At 44.5% G+C, this 23,749-nt stretch overlaps 1 protein-coding gene across 2 annotated transcripts; it reads left to right on the top strand.

The window, feature by feature from the left end:
• Window positions 1-196: 196 nt before the first annotated feature.
• Window positions 197-17,092, top strand: LOC125342640 (pancreatic lipase-related protein 2-like). 2 transcript variants are annotated; one of them, XM_048334936.1, is made up of 14 exons: window positions 197-259; window positions 412-460; window positions 939-1,090; window positions 2,381-2,506; window positions 3,627-3,764; window positions 4,445-4,556; window positions 5,873-5,992; window positions 6,186-6,305; window positions 7,371-7,490; window positions 9,510-9,628; window positions 11,862-11,991; window positions 14,123-14,234; window positions 15,088-15,252; window positions 16,976-17,092. In XM_048334936.1, exons 2-14 carry the CDS (start codon window positions 412-414, stop codon window positions 17,037-17,039), a joined length of 1,527 nt encoding a protein of 508 aa, XP_048190893.1. In that variant the 5' UTR covers window positions 197-259; the 3' UTR covers window positions 17,040-17,092. The 2 variants fall into 2 exon arrangements, with proteins under 2 accessions (XP_048190893.1, XP_048190901.1); XM_048334944.1 differs by lacking the exon at window positions 6,186-6,305 and having other exon boundaries at window positions 199-259.
• The last annotated feature ends 6,657 nt before the right edge of the window (window positions 17,093-23,749 follow it).

The raw sequence follows: 23,749 nt of genomic DNA, 5'->3' as shown, positions 1-23,749 counted from the left end.
CCTGGTGTTTCCTCAAAGGAGTCCAAAGGATAAAGGCCACAGCCAGCTTGCTGGGAATGACGAGAAGTCCCAGTGCGACACAGTAAGTCATGGTGCTTCCTGGATAGGGAGGGTTGGGGCTGTGCTGTCTGCAGGGGAAGAGGACAGGGAGAAGAAGCCACTGCAGGGAAATACCCTGAGTCTGGAGTCCCAGGGTAGTGCTGAGACTCCAATCCCCTATACCTTGGGAGACCTCAGCCTTCAGGTCCCCACCCCAAGGGTGAGTTCTTGTGTTGCTCAGGCCACACAGCCTTTGTTTCCTCAGCCTCCTGGACATTCTCCAGGGTGCCTGTCCTGTCTGGGTTCTGCCCCTGCCAAGCTTGCACCTGTGCCTATGGTGTTCAGTATGTGTGTCTACCTTTGTCCTTTCAGATGCTGCCTTTCTGGACTGTTGGCCTCCTGCTGCTGGCCACTGTCAGAGGTGAGGATACTGTCACCACCCCTCTGGGGACAAAGTGATGGGGTAGGCTGGATGGAGGTGCCCACCTGAATCAATAGCATCTCCGTGGTAGGCAGTGGGTGACTACTTGGCATTCGTTGATGTTTGAGAGAGCTGGAGCTCTCTGCATCATCCACTTCCAGCAGCAGGTGGCAGAGCAGCGATGGCCAAACTTGCCTGGTGGTAAGGGCTCTTATGCAGACACAGATGCTCCGAAATCGCAGCTGCTCTGAGGGAGGGACCTGGGAGTACATGTATATAATATTCATCTGTAGCCCCTCTACCCGTCCCCCAGAGATCATTCTTATCACCACAGAAGGATGGGCAGGAGGAAGATACAAGTAAATCCCTTGCCTTGGCCAGCCCTGGCCTCTATCTTGGAGAGTCTTTCTGCGTAGACATGTCATTACCCCACTCCAGAACCTCACAAGGATCCTGTTTGTGTTTCTGTCTGTCCCAGGGAAAAAAGTCTGCTATGAACATCTTGACTGCTTTACTGTTGACAAACTATGCCCAGAGTTGGGTCCGAACAGTTTGAAATTTCCCTGGCCCCCTTCGCTTATTCGTACCAGCTTTCACCTGTACACAAATGAAAATCCGGACAACCATGAAGTAAGAGCGAGCCTGGCATGACTCTATGGTGGGAAGGTTTGGGCCCCATCCTGGAGCCCTCATGTGAATGCCTAGGTTGTAATTCAAAGCTTCAGCACGTTCCCCATGTTAGACCTGAGTATCTGAAGACATCTGTGAATGCCAACCCAGAAACAGGCATCAGATGTTTCAGTCCTCAGGGCTACGCCAGCACTGGGCAAGCAAAAAGAGAGGAGGAGTTGCATTCATGAAAAAGCCCAAGTGTATCTTTGAGGTGTTCTGTCCCTTCCTTTACTAGGCAGTGAAAAGAGTTCAAGCCCCTTGACTCAGATTGAGAGTGATGAGGCACATGGCTTCCTGAGGATCTAGATGAGGGAGAGAGGAGAGGGGATGGTGAGCCAGAAAAGAGATAGGGGGGGGGTCCCTGGGGGCAACTTCCAAAGTGAGAGCCTGCCAGGAGAAGGAGCAAAACCTTGTTCCAGGTGGTCAGAAGTGACCGGGGTTTGGTTTCCAGGAAGTGGTTTCGAATAATTCAAGCAGCTCAAGCTGTGGTCCCTGACAGAGTCCACTGTGGGACAATTCTATGCGACAAACTCGCCACTGATGTAACATCCTAGAGTCTGCATGAACATAGTTGTTGTGTGACCATCGGACATTTTGTCCTGGTGCTTGGTGGAGGGTGCTGAACAGACCTGTGGAGGTGTAGAAGGCTTTTAAAGTTTCAGGCTCCTCGAAGCTCCACCTCCCTTCAGGACTACTACTTCTGGCTACCGGTTCTCCACCATCTCCAGGCTGGAGACCTCTTTAGCCTCCCAAGGAAGCCTAAGGGTCCCTTCTCAGGACAATATTTCCAAGTACATAAATGAGGGAAATCAATTGCATTGGAAAGTTATCTGAATGTTAAAATTTCTATAAATATGAGACATATTTACATGTGCTACTTCATCATCCCACTAAATAGCACAATCTAAGGGCTGATCAAATGACTATCCTAGGTTAAAATACTAATAGCATAAATGAGACTTGGAGATTTTTTTTTCCGCAGCTAGAATGTGACATGAAACGTCTTCAATTTCAACTGAGAACGGAGTGACAGGTATTGCCACCTGTATTCTTTCAGGTTAAAGAAATACTAGACTTTAGTTAGAAGTTCATGAGCATAGTCGATTTCTTTCTAAATTCTTCATGACTTCCTGTCAGGAACTCTGTCCTGTCTGACTCAGCTTTGTTGGAATTGAACTTAGAAGTATCTCTAACAGGCTCCCAACTTAGAAAGGCCAATATCATATTCAATTTCTGTAATTAAACCAGCTGATCACTGGCACTGACCTAACCACCATAAAGACCTCGCACTTCCGACTGGACCGCAAGACACGCTTCATTGTCCACGGCTACTTAGACCGCGGAGGGAAGAAGTGGCTGTTAGACATGTGCAAGGTAGGTGTCCCCTTCATCTAGCCACTTCTGGAGGCAACCAGCTCCCAGCCAGTTCAAATCCCAGGTACAAACACCCCAAGACTAGGACTGGGAATATGGCTGAGTGGTAGAGTGCTTGCCTCACATACATGAAGCCCTGGGTTCAATTCCTCAGCACCACATATACAGACAAAGCCAGAAGTGGTGCTGTGGCTCAAGTGGTAGAGTGCTAGCCTTGAGCAAAAAGAGGACAGGGGAAGTGCTCGGCCCTGAGTTCAAGTCCCAGAACTGGCAAAAAAAAAAAAAAACCCGCACCCCAAGACCAGGAAAGGAAATACTCCATGGAGAAAGTAAAACCACCAAAGAAAGCCTGTCTCTCAGTGGCATCCATTGCCAAATACTCCTTAACAACCAACCAGCTATCTCCTCCTACACTGAAGATTCCCAGAGTTCAGTCAACAAGACTTTACCACCATCCCACAGAATATTCTAGATGACGGGAATTTTCTGTCTCTGTGCTGTCCAAATCAGAAGCCACCAGCCACCCACTGTGGTTGGTGAGCCTCTGAAACACTTCTAGTGCAAATGAGGATCTGAACTGAATTGAAAATTTGGGGAATAGGAGTCAATTTGCTCTCCCTTGTTCTTAGAAGTGACACTGTGTGTGTGTGTGTGTGTGTGTGTGTGTGTGTGTGTGTGTACGTGTGGGCCCACTCCCATATGCATGCACACGTGCACTCCTGATGGTACTAGGACTTGGCTTGACCACTACCACATTTTCAGTTCTGCCTTGTTGGTGGTTCATTGGAAATAAGAGTCTCAAAGACTTTCCTTGGCAGTGGCTGGCTTTCACCACAATCCCCAAATCTCATGCTCCTAGGTAGCTGGGATTACAGGTGTGAGCCGCCAGCAGTAAGGAACCTTTTTGACCTGGCCATGTCATTAACCACATGTGAGACCTGAGGCCAGGCCTTAGTTTCCACATGTATAAGGTAAAATGAATGAGACTCAAGTTACCAGGGCCAGGGGAACACTAAACCTCAGACACTAACCTGGGGCTTGATGGAGAGCCTGTCTTTGGGTTGTGCCCCTTGGGACCCCCATGGATTGATGGTGTTTTCCCTGGTTCATCTTCCTTCAGAGTATGTTTAAGGTGGAGCAGGTGAACTGCATCTGTGTGGACTGGCATCATGGGTCTCAGGTTCCGGTTTACCCCCAAGCCGTATACAACACTCAGGTCGTGGGCGCCGAGATCGCTTTCCTAGTAAAAGAGCTGTCGGTAAACCATCTCTGTCTGGGCCACATCCGGGGGAGGCAGGGAGGTGGCCATTGGCACCCGGAGACCCAGCCCAGAGGCTGGGGGGCGGGGGGGGGGGAGGGGACAGGTAGGCAGAGCTGGTCTGCGGCTCCAGTAGCTCAGGCTCTCATCCCTGGATGAAGCTGCAACTTCCCTCCCTTCATTCCCTATGATAGGCTATGGGGCCCACGGGCCTCAAGCCTCAGTTTCCCTTTGGAAATAAGCCCTTCCTTGCAGGCTGTTCTGGAGGTTAAAAATCGTCCTCACTGCACCTGAGAGCTTCATCCTCCCGCAGCCCGGGGGGGGGGGGGGGTAAAGGGGGAGGGGTAAGGGGGTGGGGGGGGCTTTCCACCCTTCCTTCCCTATGACCCGCACCCTCCCAAACAGGCCCTGCCCAGCCCTCCAGCCCTGCGGTGCGGTGCGTGCGCTGCCTTGCGTTGCCGCCTGCAGTTGACCCAGGTGGCCACTGGTCAGCACTGTTGCCTCGTGCAAGAGCGTGGAGCCCGCCAGCCCTGCCAGCCCTGGCTGGGACACGCTGGGGGCGCCCCGGGCCTGAGACTAAGTCCTCCCAGGGTCAAGCCGGCTCCGGTCCCCGTTTCTGGAGGGAGGCAGCGTCTCCCCCTTGACCCTGGTGTGCTCGCTGACGCACCCTCTCTCCGCAGGGCAAACTGGGGTACAGCCTGGAGGACGTTCACGTCATCGGCCACAGCCTGGGGGCGCACGTGGCGGCGGAGGCCGGCAGGAGGCTGGAGGGCCGCCTGGGCAGGATCACAGGTAGGGCTCACGCCGGCCTGCCCGGCTTGCAAGGCCTAGGGTCCTGAAGGTGGATGCCTAGACCCAGGTGCAAGGGCGAAGGGCAGCCCTACGGGTCCTCCCGGAGCTGATTTCAGGTGATGCCTGGACTTAAAGTTCTAATTGTCTGTGTTGCTTAAGTTGAACTAGAAAATAGATGATTATAAATCACATCACTTCTAAGGCAAGAAAGGCAGAACTGTCACATGAAACCTGACTTCTGGGTTATTACTTGTACAATGTGACGATTCTTTTTAAAAGTCTAAGTGAATGTTTTTGCTCTGTCCATCACAGGCAAAAAACGAAATTGACTGAGATCCGCCACCTTAGCAGAGCTCAGGGAAAACTGATGGAATGAATGGATGACTAAATCACTAGGCAGACTGAATCATGAAAAACAGATATGCATAATTATTCATGTACAGCCACACCCCAATAAGTAACTTTGGCAGTGTTTGTTTTAAGGTTCAAGGACTAGCCCCTTGCTGGAAGCCCTGGGGATGGAGGGGTTCCTGTAAGTGAAGGATAATAAGTAGCACACTGTTCCTAGTTGTGTAGAAATCCTTACTTGACAAGGTCCTTCCGATAAGGTTTCCACAATGACCTTGTGAGACACGTAGCCTTACTACCACTTTCTGGATGAAGAGAGATATTTAGCCCTGCCAAGCCAAGGTGAGAATATGGATTGTTAGAATATGAGCAACTATCCTCAGCCTCTGCTTCTGTTTGAAGATGCACTGGGAATAACCAAACTTAAGGAAAGACACCCCAGGAAGCAGAAAATTAAGCAGGCAAATAAATATCCAAGTAGATTTAGTAAAGTGCAAAATAACACAGAGGCTAAGATGAACTGAAAAGGGAGAAATTAAATTTTCTATGAGGAGATGGCCTGTGACCTAGGTAGATAGAAATATGGAGGGGGGCATAAAAGCTGAAAGCAAGACAGTGTGAGAAAAGACACAAAGGCCAAGAGCTTCTAACCTCTGAGAACAGTGCCCAAGTGATGTCATGTGTACAGATGTTTAGACAGGAGAAAGAAAATGAGAAGCAAAGACCCCCACCCATATCCTTCATGGAAAGTAAGACATTAGCAATTTCCAAATGTCCTTTAACAACCAGTGCCCTATTTCCCAGCAATTCTTTCTTGGCCTCTTCTTTCCCAAGCAGATACAGGTTACAGAACCATAGCCACTACACTGTAAGGCCCTTAACCCAGAAATCCTTATGCTCCATCTAGGGTGCAGGGTTTAGGTCCCAGTAATTCTCAGAGTACAACTGGTCTACCTCTTCCTTTTCAGGGCTGGATCCAGCAGAGCCATGTTTCAAGAACACACCTGAGGAGGTTCGACTGGACCCATCAGATGCTATGTTTGTGGATGTGATTCACACAGATATTTCTTTCATATCCTTCTCACGCGGTGAGTTACTCAGTCCTACCTCCTAGTGACTGGTAGCATTGTATCCAGGTGGTCTCACCCCCATCATACACATTAACTGAAAGGGACTACACCGTAAGGCCCTTAGCCCGGAAATCCTTATGCTCCATCTACGGCACAGGGTTTAGGTCCCAGTCATTCTCAGAGCACAACTGATCTACCTTTTCCTTTTCAGAGCTGGATCCAGCAGAGCCATATTTCAAGGACACACCTGAGGAGGTTCAACTGGACCCATTAGATGCTATGTTTGGGGATATGAGTCCCACAGATATTTCTTCCAGATCCTTCCTACTCAGTGAGTTACTCAGTCCTACCTCCTAGTGACTGATAGCATTCCATCCAGGTGGTTTCACCCCCATCATACACATGAACTGAAAGGGGCTACTCAACATGGCTGACTACTAGAATGGCTTGGCTACAGCCAGTGGAAATGTGACCGTCAATATAATGCTGGTGGTATCAGCCTGGGGCCCCTTCCTAGTCTACAGAGATGACCAGTCAGTCTTTAATCCTACATCTCCCACCCCCAGTGTACCAAGATCTAAAGTGGTAGATTTATTATTTGACCTACATTTAAAATTACAATATAAGTTTCAATGGATTTTTTATTTTATTTTGTCATAGCTTTGGTTAAAACTTGCCATGTGGTAAACTAAATATATCTCATCATTTAATTATTTTAAAGTTGATGTTCTTTCAATACTTTCTTATATACCACTCAAGAGACTTGCTGATTACAGGGTATGGTTTTCATAATGATAATGATGATATCTTAAGTTTTTGCCATGCATTAAATATATTTAACTCATTGGAACACCCTAATAAAATTGATATCACAGTTTCACATCTGAGGACCTGTGGCTCAGTCCGGTTAAAGAATTGCTCAAAATCACAAAGAGATCTTTGTCAGTAGTTTGAAGATCTGATTACAGAGCCATGTGCTTCCACAACCAAAGCTCCCAGTTGTGATGCTGTGCTTCTTCGTAGAGTGACAAAATGCCATGTGGTCTTACTATAATATTGACGAGTAGACACTAAACTTTTTTAATGAGTAAATTAATAAAATTGAGCTTTACCCGTGCCTGCTTATGATATCTGGTCATATCGGTATTGCCCAGAGCTCCTCAAGACAGACAGACATATGCATGCACACTCCCTATGCCCCTACCTCCCTCATTGTCCTGCCAAGCTCCAATCTATGAGAACTTTCTACAGAGCTAGAGGTTGTGGTGGTTGGGCTGAGGGACAGACTTTCCAAGCAGCCACTCTCTTGTTGGAATTAGTTGAACATTTCATTGTAGCCAGCATCTAACTTTGGGATCACTGGTTTTCATGCTTATCTCTGCTTCAAATGTTCCAGGTTTTGGAATGAGGCAAAAAGTGGGCCATCTGGATTTTTTTCCAAATGGAGGAGTGACGATGCCAGGATGTAGGAAATTCAGCTTTCCAAGCATCACTGACATCAATCAAATATGGGAAGGTATGGAAATGAATGAAATAAGGCACACTGACTGGTGTGTTTGATATGAAAGCAGAATGTATGGTTCTGGCCACCATGACACCGAACTTGCTACCGTTTATGGAGAGCTTGTTCCACAACAGGCATTTTCATGCCAGTGCTGTGAGATACTTCCTCTAGCTAGTGCCCTTTTGCAAATACAATAACTGGGAGTCAGAACAGGTCCAAGGCTACTCTGGTTTAGGCCCTGTGTAAGGCCCTGATCTCATGCCCTGGCCTGTGTACTATCTCCTCCTATTGTCAGGATGTCAGTGCCAGTGCTGCATGGACACCCTGAAAAATGCACCGTTCTGACGTGGGCCACCTTACCTGCTCCTTGAACAACTGCACAATAGAGTCTTTGACTTCTTTACTGCTCCTGCTTTGAGGTCCTGCCATGGAAGGGCACTGAGCTGATAAGAAGGCAGAGGAGAAGTGTGTTCTGTGGGTTGTAGCTGAGGCAGTGGGGGACCAGGGAAGCCTTGGAGGTCAGAGGGCCCACAGTGTCTCCTGGTGAAGCTTGTATATCTTTCTGTTCATCTAGAGAGAAAGACTTATACCCTAGTCTTTAGTGACTTCCCATCTATAGTAGCTTACCCTGTCTGGACTTTGGTTATTCTTCTTGCCCCTGTCCTGATACCAGGCTTCACTAATCAGTAAACATTTGTGTGTGTGTGTGTGTGTGTGTGTGTGTGTGTGTGTGTGTGTGTGTGTGTACTGGGGCTTGAACTAAGGTCACTCTACCATTTGAGCCACAGTTCCAATTCTAGGTTTTGGTGATTAGTTGGAGATAATGGTCTCTTGGATTTGTCTGCCCAGGCTAGCTTCAAACCAGAATCCTCAAATCTCAGCCTCTAGAGTAAATAGGATTATAAGTATGAGCCACTGGCACCTAGAAGTCAGGAATCATTTTATCTGTCATTATTAGAATTTTCTCATGCCTGAGGACTGTGTGAGTACTTTGTTCAGGACCTGGCCTACGCAGGTACTAAGTGTACTGTGTTGCTTGTGATACTGCATGTACTTAATGTCAGCAAGAAGAGTAGATAAAGCAACAGGCAGTGTCTACAGTCAAATAAACAGCTTTGGACCTCTCAGCCTCACACTAACAACCTCCTGGGAGGACATGGCCATTCTGCTCACCCTGAAGGAGCCCCAGAATCTCAATAATAGCTGTTCCCACCCCAAAATGATGAGCAGGGCACACATAATAGGAGCAAATCCAGGTTTAATTAAAGAAGCAATTTACAGTGAACAGGCCCATAAGTGCCGAAGTGAATTCCCATTGTGTCAAGCTCCAGTCACTCCGCCACTGGGGCCTGGGGACAATTAAATCCACTTTCTCTTCTATTATGGAGTCCCTGGGCAGCAATTTTGGATGAAAGAAACAATTAAGTTTAAAACAGGTTCTGTTGTCTTATGACAAGCACTGGTATGGGCATTTGGAACCCAGCTGGCTTGGTTGGAGGGCACTGGACTACGGGCCCAGCAGAGCTAAAAGTTGGGAGAGAGAATCCACGCTGGCCAGCAAGGAGAACATTCCTTTCTCAAGGGGTGGTATGTAAGGCCTGCCTGCAGGTCCCCCACAAATGGTCCCCAGGGGTGTCCCCACTCACTGTGGATTACGCCATGCCAAGCTTTGTACCAAGCAGCTTAGGAAATGAGAGGGGGAAAAAAGGATGAATGGTTTAAAGCAAAAGGTGGTAAATAGAATGCAGTGAAAAGAGTAGCTTTATGCTCAGAGTAATAAAGTGGAGGGATTTTCTTAGCCTGAGCGGTGAAATCCAGGAATGACTGGCTCATGGGTTGTGTCTGGCCCTCTATGCATGGACTTGTCCCTCCCCTGTGGTTTCCCGGCTCTGAGTTTCCCTCTTCAGCAAATGCCCCATGTTGAGGGCCACACTCACCCATGAAGTAAGGAAGAGATTCCCACTCTGTCCAGGGGTTCCCACTTCAGAGGTGAAAGGCTTCCTCCACTTTCTGTGGTCTTTGCTTTGCCAGGAGTAGATGACTTGGTGGCTTGCAACCACCTACGAAGCTACAAGTATTACACCAGCAGTATCCTCAACCCCGGTGGCTTCCTGGGCTACCCCTGCACTTCCTACAAGGACTTTGCAAAGGTAAAGTATGCCACACAGGCCCCTGAAGGTGACAGTGGCCCTGCTGTCGTGCTCTGTCCCTGTGGCTTAGAACAGAGCAAAGAGATGCAGGTGGTTTCAGGAACTAGTGGTGGCCATGGAGATGCTGAGGTTTCCAGAGCTTTCTTCTTGAAGAGTGGGGAGGACAGTGGGTTTGGGGAGACCCTACAGAGCTAGCTGTGCTAGCCCCTTCTCAGGACTACAGTTTTTCATTGAGCTCCACCTACACAGAGATCGAAAGAAGAGAATGTAAGTTCTGCCTACACCTATCAATGGGTGCTTACAAACGCCAGTTGCGAGCATTTTATACTGGTTGCTTGCATGTGTACGCTGTTCCTAAATTCTGCAAAAGTCAAGTCAAAATGTTGGGACACTTTACTCATAAATATTTCAACACTAATCTCCTAAGATTTAGAGTGTTCTCCTATAGAAGAGCATCCAAGAAATTTAGCTTTGATATATTATTATTACTAATGATAATATGGTGGAACTAGGGTTTGAACTCAGTGCCTTGAACTTGCTAGGCAGAAGCTCTTGTTCTCTCTTGAGCTAATTGTTCTGAAATAAGGTCTCACTTCCTGCCTGGGTGGCTACCTTCCTATTTTCTTACATTTCATCAAAGCTAGGATGACAGACACACAATATTGCAGTGAGTTTCTTCTATGGAGATGTAGTCTCCTGGACTTTTCTCCCCCAACTGGCCTGGAACTACAGTCCTCCAAATCTCATCCTCCCAAGTAGCTAAGTGTACAGATGTGAGCCACCAGTGCCCAGCTGACACAGGAATCTTTTCTAATACATAGTCTGTATTCAGCATCTCTAATTATTCAAATATTGTCTAGAACTGTATCTGACTGCCTGCTGTCATACATTCCTCACACCCTTCCTTTTCACCTTCTTTCCTTCATTTTTCCTTTCTGTTTTCTTCTCTTTTCCTTGTATTGCATTTATTGTCTTGTCTCTCTGTTCTCATTTGCTCTGGAAGTGTTTTCTGTTTGTCTGTGGTCGTACAGGCTGTAGGTATTTATGAAGATTCCAAGCCAGGTGTTCAGTGAAATTATTCTTTATGAACCAGTAGGTGATGCTAAGTCCTTCTCAATGTATCATTTAATGGCACATTGTCTACTATTTGATAACATAAATTTTGATTCCTGGTTAAAGTGGTATCAGCCAGGTGTCTGTAATATAAAAGAACTTTGTTCCCCTGTAAGTTATTAGGTGATATTATTTTTCAGCATTAAGCCGAGTAAAAGGTTTGGGTTTCTACCAATGATCTTAAATGAACTGAGCATTACACTGAAGTTGGTAAAACTCTATTTCAAGCATTTTTTTCTCAAAGAAAAAAATGGATTGGAGGCATGGCTCCGGTGGTAGAGAACCAGCCAATGAGTGAAAACAAGTGTTAGAAAGAAAGTTTGAGTCCCAGTCTCAGACAAAAGAGAGAGAAAGAAAGAAAGGAAAATGGTCAAAAGGATCTCATCTCTGATCCCCAATGTCTGTGAGTAGCTTTGGCTGTTGTTGGGACCTGAGCAGTAGTGTGATCTCCAACACTCCGATGCTTCACAAAGTAGCTCTGTGTACCATGCATCCCTGAGGTGGTATAAGGTGAGAAAAAAGGGTGGTGACATTGTGCCATAAAGCGCTCACCTGAATTGAAGATGCAGTTAATGAATTACCATTAAGGGCATACTTGATGAGGATAAAGTAAAGAAACAGTTGGCATTAAAATGGGGATGAGCACAAATCTTTTCCTCTCTTCTTTTGAAAGGACTTGCTATCTTTCCCATTTACTTCTATTTTGATACATTGTTTTGTGTTCACCTTTCATCTTTTCATTTTATTATTTCCCAACTATAATCTCTGTCTCCAAGATAATTTGTCATAGACTGTATGGGGCCTACCCCAGTTCTACCCCAGTTGTGAGGCTGGACAGGGTCCATGAGCACACGGGAAGGTAGAAGCAGGCATGCATGGGAGATGGATGGATGAATGGAAGAACGGATGGGAGATTAGAAGATGGATGAGAGATGGATGGGTAGGCACATACATATACATACATGATAGATACATACATACATAAATGATAGATAGATAGATAGATAGATAGATAGATAGATAGATAGATAGATAGATAGATAGATAGAAGATAGACAGACAGCCTTGATTGAGGTAAGGACCTACTGCTAACATTGTTTTGTGTGTTTTCCCCCACTAGAATGGCTGTTTCCCTTGTCCAACCAACGGGTGCCCCAGAATGGGACACTATGCTGACCAATTTGAAGGGAAGAATGATACTGTGTATCAAACCTTTTTTCTGAACACGGGCGAGCTTGGTAACTTTACTTGTAAGTTTTCATTTTACTTAAAAATTCTTGCAAATGATGTTTAAAGGGCAGGAACCTGATGAGTCCAGATCTTTGGTAGTATCTGACAAAAACTGCACTCCAAGAAACTTTTGTTGTAATGGAAGGAGAGTAGTATGGCATTCGCCTTGGCTCTCGTGTTCACCTTGAAAAGCCTGATGAAGGACAGGGAGTGGCCCAGGCTGGGAACATGGGCGCTCTCTCAAAGGTAGGAAGAGAGTGTCTACTAACAGATTTAGAAGGTAGCTGAGGCGATGTTGTCGTAAGACAGGAAGTCAACAAATGATGAATATCAGTCACACTGGGCTCCTATACACACACACACACACACACACACACACACACACACAGTTATGGTTATTATTGCCCAGCTTCTCATTTTAAAATTACAAAATAAGAAATAAGGAGAACATTGTTTAAGACCAGCCCAGGCAAAATTTAGGAAGACCCTATCTCAAAAACAAGCCTCTGACACTGTCCAAATCACCAGGTAGCCTTTCCCACCATGCATTTGGATGTGGTAGGAGGTCAAGGAGCTATCTTACTTTCCAAGAGTAATTTAAGGTTTCAAAAATAATAATTGTTAAAAATAGGGGCTGGGAATATAGCCTAGTGGTAGAGGGCTTGCCTTGCATACCTGAAGCCCTGGGTTCAATTCCTCAGCACCACATATATAGAAAAAGCCAGAAGTGGTGCTATGGCTCAAGTGGTAGAGTGCTAGCCTTGAGCAAAAAGAAGCCAAGGACACTGCTCAAGTCCTGAGTTCAAGCCCCAGGACTGGCAAAAAAAAAAAATTTAAATCATTTACATTTTTAGAAATAAAAACTTTTATTTAAAAATGAAAGGTATTTTAAGTATTTATTTAAAAGTATTTTACAAACCAGGTGCTGGTGGCCCATGCCTCTAATCCTAGCTACTCAGAAGGCTGAAATCTGAGGATCACGATTTGAAGCCAGTCTAGGCAAAGTCTGTGGAGACTCTTATCTCCAATTAAACACATACACACACAAAAGCCAGAAGTGGATCTGCAGCTCAAGTGTTAGAAAGCTAGCCTTGAACAAAAAATACTGAGAAACAGTGCCTTGGCCCTGAGTTTAAGCACCTAGGCCAACACATACACACAAAAACAAATCACAAATAAATTTGTAAAAATAGCATTTTGTAAGACACTTATCTATAACATCTCATGTAATCTATACTTATCATAAATAATAATAGCTTGGCAATATCTATAAATTCTTACATACATCCTTTTATTCTAGCCACTCTGCTTCTCAGAATATTCCATACATTTGTACATAACCGTTGCTCCATGATACACACTTACAGCATTATAGCAAAAGAGTGAGAAGAAAAATCTCAATGCCTACCAACTGGAAAATAACTAAACAAACCTATGCTATAGGTTAAGTGCTACGTTATAACCACTGAAATAGGTAGAAGCTACATTTCTATGTAAGGAAGAGAAAGCTTCTTATCAAGTGACAAGGCAAGTGACTAAAACATGTAGCCAAGTATCCTTGTTAGTTCAGGCTATAGCAGGCTACCATAGACTGGGTGACTTATAAAGTGTTTATTTACTCCCAATTCTGGACTCCTAGAGTCTATAAGCATTCCAGCATGGTAGGTTTCTGGTGACTACAGCTGTCTTCTTGTTGTCTTCTTCCTCAGCATGCAGGGAGGCCAAGAAAGCCCTCTAGGCTCCCTTTTATATGGGTACTAATCTCATCCATGAGGGTGACCTAATTGTCTCCCCAAATTTCCCCTCCCTACTATTATCACATTGGTAGGATTTCAGCATATGGGCTTGGAGGGACCTGTGAGTCCTTTGCCTCGTACTCCCTTGCCTTTGTGTCGTACCAGACTGCCCTTCCTCATTGGGACATCATCGAGACAGGCTGAGCTGAACGGTAGCATCTCCAGTTCTTTAAATGTCTTCCTCCTGACCCAGGATCTTTCTTTCCTGCTCTCCAAGTCCATGGAAGGAAACCATTAGTCCAATGTCTCCAATCTCTCACTGCGGGGGCCTTACAGCTTAGGAAAACGAGGTCTCTGCTGGGTCATTTGGTTCAGCAAGGTAAGTTCATTGAGCTGGTTGTATTTCTTTGGACAGGTTGGAGATATAAGGTATCAGTCATGCTGTCCGGGAAAAAGGAGCTGAGAGGACACATCAATATTGCTTTGCATGGAAGCAATGGGAAATCAAGACTGTATGAAATTTTCAAGTAAGCTCAACTGTAAAACGCCATGCTTCCCAGATTAGATTACTTGCAGAAAACTGGGTATGAATTGCTATATAAATCTGAATATCTGCTCCTCAGGACCAATGAATCCTGGACTGTCAGAAAGAAATAAGGGAGGGGAAAAATGAAGAAGGGAGGAAGGGAAGAAGGAAGTTAGTTTTCACATTTCATTCAATCACCACATTTTACAAGTGAGAACTGAGAGTCAGAAAGGGGAAATCAGTATTTAAAATGAGTCATGTACTGACCCAGTTTTGATTTTCAGTCACATGACTTAGGTTTTAGGAACATGAAAGTCTCCTTTGGTGAGGGACATCTGGATGACAACTCCTCCAGTGTTCCATCTGTATACATGTGTGTTGCACTGTTAGCCTCAACCTTTGGCTTGAGCTGAGTATGTTGAGGAGCTTGGCCAATAATGCATAGAATGGCTCTATAAGGTATGTGGTAAAAATTAGATTCTATATTTTCCCCAACTTTAATACCTCAGCATGTGAGTTAAATTTTTTTTGACATTTGATATGATAACTAATGGCATCTACGGAGCCATGAGTATCTTTAACAAAAGATACTTCATCAATTGGCCCATTACCAAACAGAGCTCATGTGCATACCCAATATTTCATTTCTTTCAAGGAGCAACTAATACTATGGAAACTTGATGTATCTTCTGCAAATATACATTTGTTTTGGGGCAACCTCTAGATGTGCATAGAGTCACTCTAGATGTAGGAAAAATGCCAACATCAGCCATTATTTGGAGATACAATTAATTTCTGTCACTCTATCTATTCATACAATAGACTGATAGGATAATTCATATCTATATTTTCAGGGGATCCCTCAAACCAAATGCAAGGCACATGCATGTCATTGACGTGGACCACAATGTTGGAGAAATCCAGACGGTTCAGTTCCTCTGGAAAAATCTGGGGGTACTGCCCACCTGGGACAAACTAGGTGCTTCTCAAATCACTGTGCAAAATGGAGATGGGACTGAGTATGTATCTTTTATTCCATCTGATGATTTGTATTTGTCTGTCCTAGCACCATCCATCCATCAGCCCAATCAACCATCTACCCATCTGCCCAGGCCTTTATCCTTTCCTGGGCCTCTGCTTCTCCACTTCCCTATCCATCTAAATGTCTTCCTGCTCATCCTGCATCTCCAGCCGCCCTTTACTTTCCTGTCTATCCATCCATCTTCCCAAATGTTCATCTCAACTCTCCATCTCATCATCTGACTTACTTTGAAAAACTAAGTATCATTGTCCTTAGTCAATAGTCACCTTCACAGGACCAGGGCATTCGCTATACTGTGTAGATCCAAGAAATAGGTAAATACGGTGTATTATTTCCTCTCAAAATATAAGGAGACCGTGGAGAAACTGCTAGTTTTTGTTTCGGTTTGTTAGTGGTTCTCAGTTTCCGTAGGTTTTCTCTGGAGACTGTGGGAGTTTGCTCTCAGTGGGAAACTCTCCTCATTCTGAGGGAAGAGAATGGTCCATGGACCATTCTATATTTCAAAATATAGAAAGAAAAACAGACACCTGCCTTAAAGGGAGATAGTCAGAAAACAATGGGATTTTATAGACTGAAGGAAATTCTGTTGTCACCTCTCAGGTGTTTTTTGATGTACTCAGAATTATGCAATAATCGCTGTAATTAATTTTAAAATATTTTTACACTCCCCCAAAAGAAACCTCAAATCCTTTAACCATCATCCCTCAATCTACATATCCTTATCCCTGAGCCCTAGAACATGTACTAAGCTACTTTGTTTCTCCATGGCTATTCCTAGTTTGGACATCAATGGAAGCCATAAGCTATCTGGCCCTTTGTGACTGGCTTCTTTTGTTTAGCAAACTCTTCAAATTTCTCCCAGGAGCATGTAACAGTACTTCACTGTTTCCATTGTTAAATAATAGACTATTACATGCATATATCATATTTTTTTACCCATTTATTAGTTGAAAGAGGTTTGGGTTATGTCTGCTTTGAAACTATTTTGAATAATACTGCCATGAACATTCGTATTCAAGGGCCTGTGTGTGTAGGGCTGTTTTAATTCTCTTGGGCATATACTGAGGCTTGGAATGGTTTCATCATCTGTAGCACTGTTTAACCTTTATTTTGATTTATTCTGTGGGTACTTAAGCTTGAACTCAGGACATAGGTACCCTCCTTGAGCTTTTTTGCTCAAGGCCGGCATCCTACCACTTTAGTTTTTGCTGGTTAATTGGAGATAAGAATAAGACTTTTCTGACTGGGCTGACTGAGATCTCAGATCTCAGCCTCCTGAGTCGCTAAGATTACTGAAGTCTTTGTTTAACTGTTAGAGGAACTGTCAGATCATTTCCAAAGTGGTTATCACATTTTACATTCCCAGAAAATAAATGTATGAGGGACCCCCTGCACCCCCCCACACCCTCCGCCGTCATCTCGGTTCAACAGAGAATGTACTTTCCGGGTTGGCAACTAGGCCACTGCTGGACCTTGGAATCTACAGCTAGGCCAGAGGAGTAACCCCACCCGAGTCCCTGAGTTCCAAGCTTTGCTGTAGCCAGTTCATTTTTGGTGCCGTCAGAGCCCGTGGAAGTTGCCGTCCACAGGGTTTTCTTAGTCACTTGAACCTGTCGGAAGGTACTAAATACCGTTGACTCATTCAAAGTCATGTTTCCATCAGCAAATGAGTCTCATGCTGTAACTATTTTCTTCCACAGGTATAATTTTTGCAGTGAGAAGACTGTGTCTACAAACACCTTTCAGCCTCTTCACCATTGTTAAAAGCATGGGACAGCTCTTGTCTCTATGGTAATAAAGCGTTTTAATGCACTTGGGCTATGGTTGTGTTACTTTGGTGTTCTCCATATTCAGAGGTCACATTTTGGAAATGATTATTGGGCCTGGAGCCAAGTTGATCATAGGTAATGCCTGGACCTTCCCCCGGTAGTCTACATCATCTCTTTCAGGGTACTTTGTATGACCTGTGCAAATATATTTTATTGCCTTATGCAATGAATTTCTACTTTGCTTAGAAAGGGTATTGTTTTCTTTTTTTATCTTTAAGAAGTTGTACAACAGAGTTGCCATTTAATAAAACAGTTTATGAATGTAATGCGTCTGGATCAACATTCTTTCAACATTCTTACTCCTCCTTCCCAACCCATCCCTTCCTTCGCTTTTCTCAGTTTTGTAGAATATACATTGACTTCTTAACTTCATTCTCCTCTCCTTCTCCTCTTCATTCATCTACCCCTCTCCTGTTAAGACTATGCCACCCCACCCCTTTCAAGTACTCATTTCCTGGTGTTTATGTTGTTGAACTTCGACTTTGCCTAAGGAATTACACTGAGTTACCTACCTAGTATTTGATTCCTAATGGTTGGAGGATAGACATCACATAAGATCATCCCTTGACTCCCACAATTCCAAACTACTATGATTTCTGTGTTTTTGTCTTTGTTTTTAAATCAAGCTATAGCCTGGCGCTGGTGGCTCATGCCTGTAATCCTAACTACTCAAGAGGCTGAGTTCTGTGGATCATGGTTCAAAGCCAGCCTGGGCAGAAAACTCCCCGTGAGGCTCTTAACTCCAATTAACTGCTCAAAAACTGGACATAGCATTGTGGCTCAAGTGGTAATGCACTAGCCTTGAACACAAAGAGGCTCAGGGACAGCACCCAGACCCTGAGTTCACACCCCACACCAACAAAAAAAGGCGGGGGTGTAAAAAAAATCCTGCTGTGGCATGAAGGAAAGGACACCACAACATAAAAATGGACATAATGAAGCAATTCAGAGAGAGGATGCTACAACAAAATGCCTGATGTTGGATCATGTACAAAAAGAAAAGGCTTTTTGTCTCATGATTCTGCTGGTTGGATAGTCCATATGACAAGATATTGGCATCTAAGTTGCCCTTTGGTTACATCACAGCATGTTTGTACAGAGGCACTTGTGAGGGGGAAAAGAAGCAAGAGACCCCCCAAGAAAGCCAAACTCAATTTGTAACAACCCAACCTCATGGTCCCACAATCCTGACATAAATCCAGTCCCACAAACCTACATAAATCCCTTCCAACAGCAGTGCTTGCCCCCCTACCATGATCTGATCATTTCTCTTGGGGTCCACTTCCTAATATCACTATACTGGGGACTAAGCTTTTTTAGAAGCACAAACACAAACCTCAGCCAAATCATAGCAGGGTACAAAAAATTTGGCGGGGGGGGGGGCGGGATTCAACCTTACTAGAAACCAGAGAATTAGAATTGAAGCCAAGGAAATAATGCAGCATCCATTTGCTCAAGATAGAACTTCAGCAAAGAAAAGGAGTAAACCCAAATGTCCCAACGTAAGTGTAGCCTCAAAATATCCTAGTGAGGAGAAAGTCATGATGAGAAGACACCCTAGGATAATGGAAGTGAGCACTTGTGTATGTTATTATTTTTAAAATGTTACTCACCATACATGTGGCTCCCAAAGTAGGAAAGCACAGCCCAAGGAGCCTTTCTGAACCCCCCGAAGTGACTAGTAAGCTTATTTGACATTATCAAATGATTTGAAGTACTTTTTTTAAAGTTCATTTTTGTTCATTGTAGATGATTATAATGATGAAATCAATATGAAGGGAAATATAGTTTAGTGGTTTTTTTTTAATTCAAATGTAAGAGAGAAAGATAAAAATCGACCAATTCCAGGGACCCAGGAAAGCTTCTCAGAAACCTCGTGGATGAACTTGACCACATTTGGAGCTCAGGTCCTGTGGCAGGCGAAAGGTGATTCAAATGCCCTTTGATGGCGGGCTCCCCCAGGGCGGCCCTACTTGGCTTCCAATCTTACTTCTTGGCCATCATTGCTGAGATATGTATGGCAGGAGCCTCCCTGCCTTACCTCTGAGGACCCGCGTCTGTCAGTGAACCACACCATCATCCCCAAACCACATGGCACCGCCGGTGCAGACCTGGGCATCCTTTTGCTGGACCAGTGGAGCCCCGAGTCATATAGATAGCTTGATTTCACAGCTCTAAGCTGCCCAGGTACCAGCGCATCATTCCATCGTGACTTTACTGAATCAAGATAGTCACAGCAACCAAGGTGTGATCACAGAAAGTCGTGCACTGGGATCTGGTCCTCTGCAGCGCATCTTCTCAGCCTCCACAAGGAGGCTGGAACAAAATGAATACTTTACCAAGCTATTTCCGAAAATGTGATGTTAAATGAATAACAAAGTACTTTCTCTCTTTTACTAGCTTTTAATACTAATAGTGCCATTTATTCCTGACCTTCAGAAATAGGCGATATTTTAAATGACAACATAAAAAAAAAGAGTTCTTGTTTGAAAACCCAGGCTACTTTAGACTGCATATTATCACTTATAAGTATAGAGTGTGTCAACACCACTCATTTCAGCATTCCATTTCTCTCTGGCTGGTATATATTTCAGTTGACATTTATTGTTCTCCTGTGTACGTGTCAAATTCCTTAATGACAACTGTGTTCAAGCTGTGGCGCTCAGTATATATAAATTACATATAATCAGTGTTATCTATTAGAATGCTATTTGTGACAAATCATGTTCAAAATAAAAAAAATTGAATTGATTTTTCTGTTATTTTAATATTGTGCCATTCGGCAGAGAGCCTTTGATTGGATCTTAAACACTTTAATGTTCTGCTGTTTGCTACAGATCAGAAATGGGAGTTTGTTCTATCCACAAAGCTAAAACAATTTATAAAACAACAAAATCAAATTTCGAAAAAACACATCCTTATTTCCAAGCCAAGGGAATAAATTTGGTAAAGCTATCGTTACCAGGGATAGAACTTAATGACAAAAGCCAAGCATACATATTTAATTTCTAGTCATCCATTTTCTTCTATATTAGGGTTTTAACTTTCATGCAGGGTATGAAAAGCCTCTCCTAGGATTTTCTGTCTTTTCTCTCAAGCAATGGAAAAGCCATTGCAGGCTTTTCCTGGCTAATTCAGTCTTCCTGTCAGTCTTTCTTTCCCTCCCCCTTGTCAGAGAGCTCGAACTGTAGGAAGTCTTGTATCCAGGGTCCTCCTGGGAAGGTACCTCTCAAGGGGTATCTTCTTGACCCATATTTCTAGCAAAATAAATTACTTGCAACTAGTTTCTCTCTGTTCCCTAGCCTTGGCTTAATTTGTGGTTTACAGCAGTGGCTGGCGAGTTAGGCCCCACTGAATAGCTCACATTTTTTTAACAGTTGCTTTAACATTACAAAGATGAACAATATTTCATGATACAAGAAAACCGTGTGCAGTTAAAATTTCCATGTCTATCAAAGTTTCATTGAAACACAGTGGACCTTTAGCTAATGGCCATCTCAGCTTCCCTAACAGATGACAGAAGTATGTAGTTGTGACAGAGAACAAATACTGTGTGTCCTAAAATATTACCTGGCCCTGTATAGAAGAGCTCCACCTGTAGCTTAAAAGGAAGGGCTTGGTGTTTTATGTTCTACTAAAAGGGAGGCAGCATAAAGGGAGGAAACTGAGATGGCACTTGAATAGAAGGCTGCATTTGTGGCAACGTAACAGAAAAAGTTATTGTTTTGTTGGGTTTTTTTGCTTATTGTTTGTTTTTGACATGGTAGCTCTTGTTGTTCACAAGTAGATATAATGAGGAGAAAAGACCAAGGAAAACAAGAAAAAAAATCAAAATCATCTTTTCATAGCTACATGTGACAAGTACATACAGCATTATAAAATTGTCAAGAATGTCCTTAGACAATAGGTTGACAAGCACTTTTGTAACAATGCTCATAAAACTGGAGGTTAAGCAGATGGCAGTATTTCAGGTGAACTTGCATTGGTAAGAGATCTTTCCGGTTGACAGACCCCCAGAGCCAGGGTGTGAGTCGGTGCCTGGCAGAGGAGCCACTGCAGCCAGAGGCCCCAGAGCATTTCCTTGTGTGGCCCTTCAGCAGAGCGCCTAGCACAAACAAGGGCTGAGGGACACTGGGCTGGTGCCTGGGCGATGGAGGCCATTTCTCCATGTGGTCAGGTGAGGCGAGGTGTTTGATTCTTCCTCAGCTTAAGGAGAATCCAGATCGGTTCTGCTTGGCTCTAAATAGGCACATCTCACTTGCATCCAAAACGTATCTGCCACTTCTATTTTTTCTGGAAAGTGGGCTGGCTTTGGGAAGCCTCTCAGTCTTGCTCGCCCTCTTCAGGAAAAAGCACCTGTTAAGAAGGCGGACAGGCAGCGACTCTGCCCGCATGGGGCAGCTTTGCCCAAGGAAAGCTCACACTTGTGTGGTATTCACCCTAGGTCAGGCACCCCAGAAAACCTGGGATGTTTTCAGGAGAAGGAATTGCTCAAGGAACCCAGAGGCATTTGGGGGAGGAAAGAGCCAAGATCCCAAACTCTTACAAGTATTGGGATAAGATGGAGGCTGAGGAAAAAAGTCTAAGGTAAAGGCAGGGCAGGAAGACAAGTCTTAAACCAACCTGAAGCCTTTGCTCAAAGCCTTTGCTCCTTGTGATCCTTCTTCTTTCCTAGTGCTTTCAGATGTTTTCTTAGGGAATCAGAAAACCTGCATGGTTTCTGCCTGCAAGCTACACCAGCTTAAGCCCTTTGTGTGTGCTGTGTAGCTTAGTCCTCCAAAATAAAACTTCGTGAGGAAGATGTTAGTATCATTTTATAACTGAAGGTGGATGCTTGAAGCAGCTACGTTTCCTGTTCAAGGTCATTCAGCATTTATGAGACACCCGCAAGCATAATAGCTCCTGAAACACAGAGGTGCTGGCTTGTAGATTCATCATTAGCTTCCTGAGCCCAACCAGTGTGAACATCCCACTCTTCCAGGTAGTTCATGTTACTGTGGCAATGGCCAACGGACAACCCATAGTGTGATGCGAAGGTTAATGGTGCAGACCAGGCTCAGACTGCCTTGCTCTGTCTCCTACTGTCTATGATTCTGCATTTCTCCACTTGTTCCTCCTCCCTCTCCTTTCTTCCCCCACCCTCTCTTCTTCCCATCATGCATGCTAGGCAAGCACTCCACCACCAAATTATATTTGCAGATCCAGATCCCTACCAAACTATTCCCTAGCCTTTATACCCATGGTATTGCATAAGCTCTTTTATTCTGTACAAAGTAGGATTTGGATGCTCAGAAGGTTAACAAAACAATCTAGAGGCACACAGCTAACTTTGAAAGAGAAACAAAAAAAAAAGCCTATTGAAAGATGAACCCTAGGAATCTGAGAGCCTGCCTCCTGCCTGCACACTTTGCAGCTGACCATGAGCAAAGTTAACGCCACAATAGAAATCTGCTCAGAGACTACTGGTCTACCCTGTGAACTATGGAGGCAGAACTCTAGCAGGGCTTCCTCACACCAGAGTCTGGGGAGAGCTGTCAATTACTGCTCAGAAAGAAGAAGAGACCCTCAAAGGAGCACTTTAATCACCACGGAGCCCAAACTAGCCCAACAAAGGGACCGGTTTCCCAGGGAGTTTTGTCTTATCAGGTAATGGAATTGTTTTTCTGTGGCAAGAATGAGCTCATTACGGATGCAGCTTGTGCTAATAATGATAATTTGCCAAGCAGTAAAATCACCTCTCTATGCCTCCCCGGGCAGACAGACAGGCTCTAGAAATTACAGGCTAGGAAGAAGCAGAAAGGATAAAGATTAAAGAGAACAATTGCAATGTGGAACTACTTAAACAAAAGGAGTTAGAGAATTGCACGTTGAACTTGGCGATCTTAGTCATGAACTTGCTGGAGAATTTAATACTATTAAAGAATTTTTAAATTGCTTTTATTTGATTTTGTGGCCTCTGTCATCAAGCTGTTGTTTTTTGTTTGGGGGTCGGGGGTACTTAGGGGGGTTGTTGTGGGTTTTTTTGATGATGATTTTGGTTTAACAGCTCAAGCTGTAATTTTAAAAGCCGGTATAAACAAATTAGTCAAGGACTTAAATATCACTGCCTGATGTACCCTTGAGAGAAGAGCAAGATGAGGGTGATGATAAGTCACGCTTGTCCTGACCCTCTTTTAATTTCATTGCAAAGACCTTCAATGACCTTGACTGTTACAGCTCTGCATACTGTAGCTTGAGGGAGGGGGTGGACCGGCAGTCAGGTCTCCTGTCACTCGTTTCTGAGGGGTCAGTTGAGCTTCAGTGACTAAGCCAGGGGCCTGGGTTCTAGTTTCCTCTCCGGAATTATAGGATCACTCATTCAACATTGAAGAATCCTCAGGGGAAAGGAATCCCACAGGCACATGGGCCATGCCTATTGCCCTAGCTACTTCAGGAGGCTGAGATCTGAGGATTGAGGTTAAGGCCAACCTGTGCAAATTAATCAGTGGGCCACTTATCTCCAATTAGCCAGCAAAAATGAGCTGGACATGGAGGCATGGTTCAAGTGGTAGAGCAGCAGCCTTGCTGAGTAAGAAGGCAACACCCTAAGTTCAAGCCCAAGTATCAGCGTGTGCACGCACACACACACACACACACACGCATGCG

The sequence above is a fragment of the Perognathus longimembris genome, chromosome 2, assembly GCF_023159225.1.
Source record: "Perognathus longimembris pacificus isolate PPM17 chromosome 2, ASM2315922v1, whole genome shotgun sequence".
Classification (NCBI taxonomy): domain Eukaryota; kingdom Metazoa; phylum Chordata; class Mammalia; order Rodentia; family Heteromyidae; genus Perognathus; species Perognathus longimembris.
This window is presented reverse-complemented; position numbering and strand designations above follow the sequence as displayed.

What these genes read in the sequence shown, in the direction of transcription:
- LOC125342640 (XM_048334936.1), top strand. Translation starts at nt 412, where the DNA reads ATGCTGCCTTTCTGGACTGTTGGCCTCCTGCTGCTGGCCACTGTCAGA. An exon ending in TCCTAGTAAAAGAGCTGTCG is followed by an intron (nt 3,765 to 4,444) that starts GTAAACCATCTC and finishes CTCTCTCCGCAG; the next exon opens with GGCAAACTGGGGTACAGCCT. An exon ending in CGAGCTTGGTAACTTTACTT is followed by an intron (nt 11,992 to 14,122) that starts GTAAGTTTTCAT and finishes TTCTTTGGACAG; the next exon opens with GTTGGAGATATAAGGTATCA.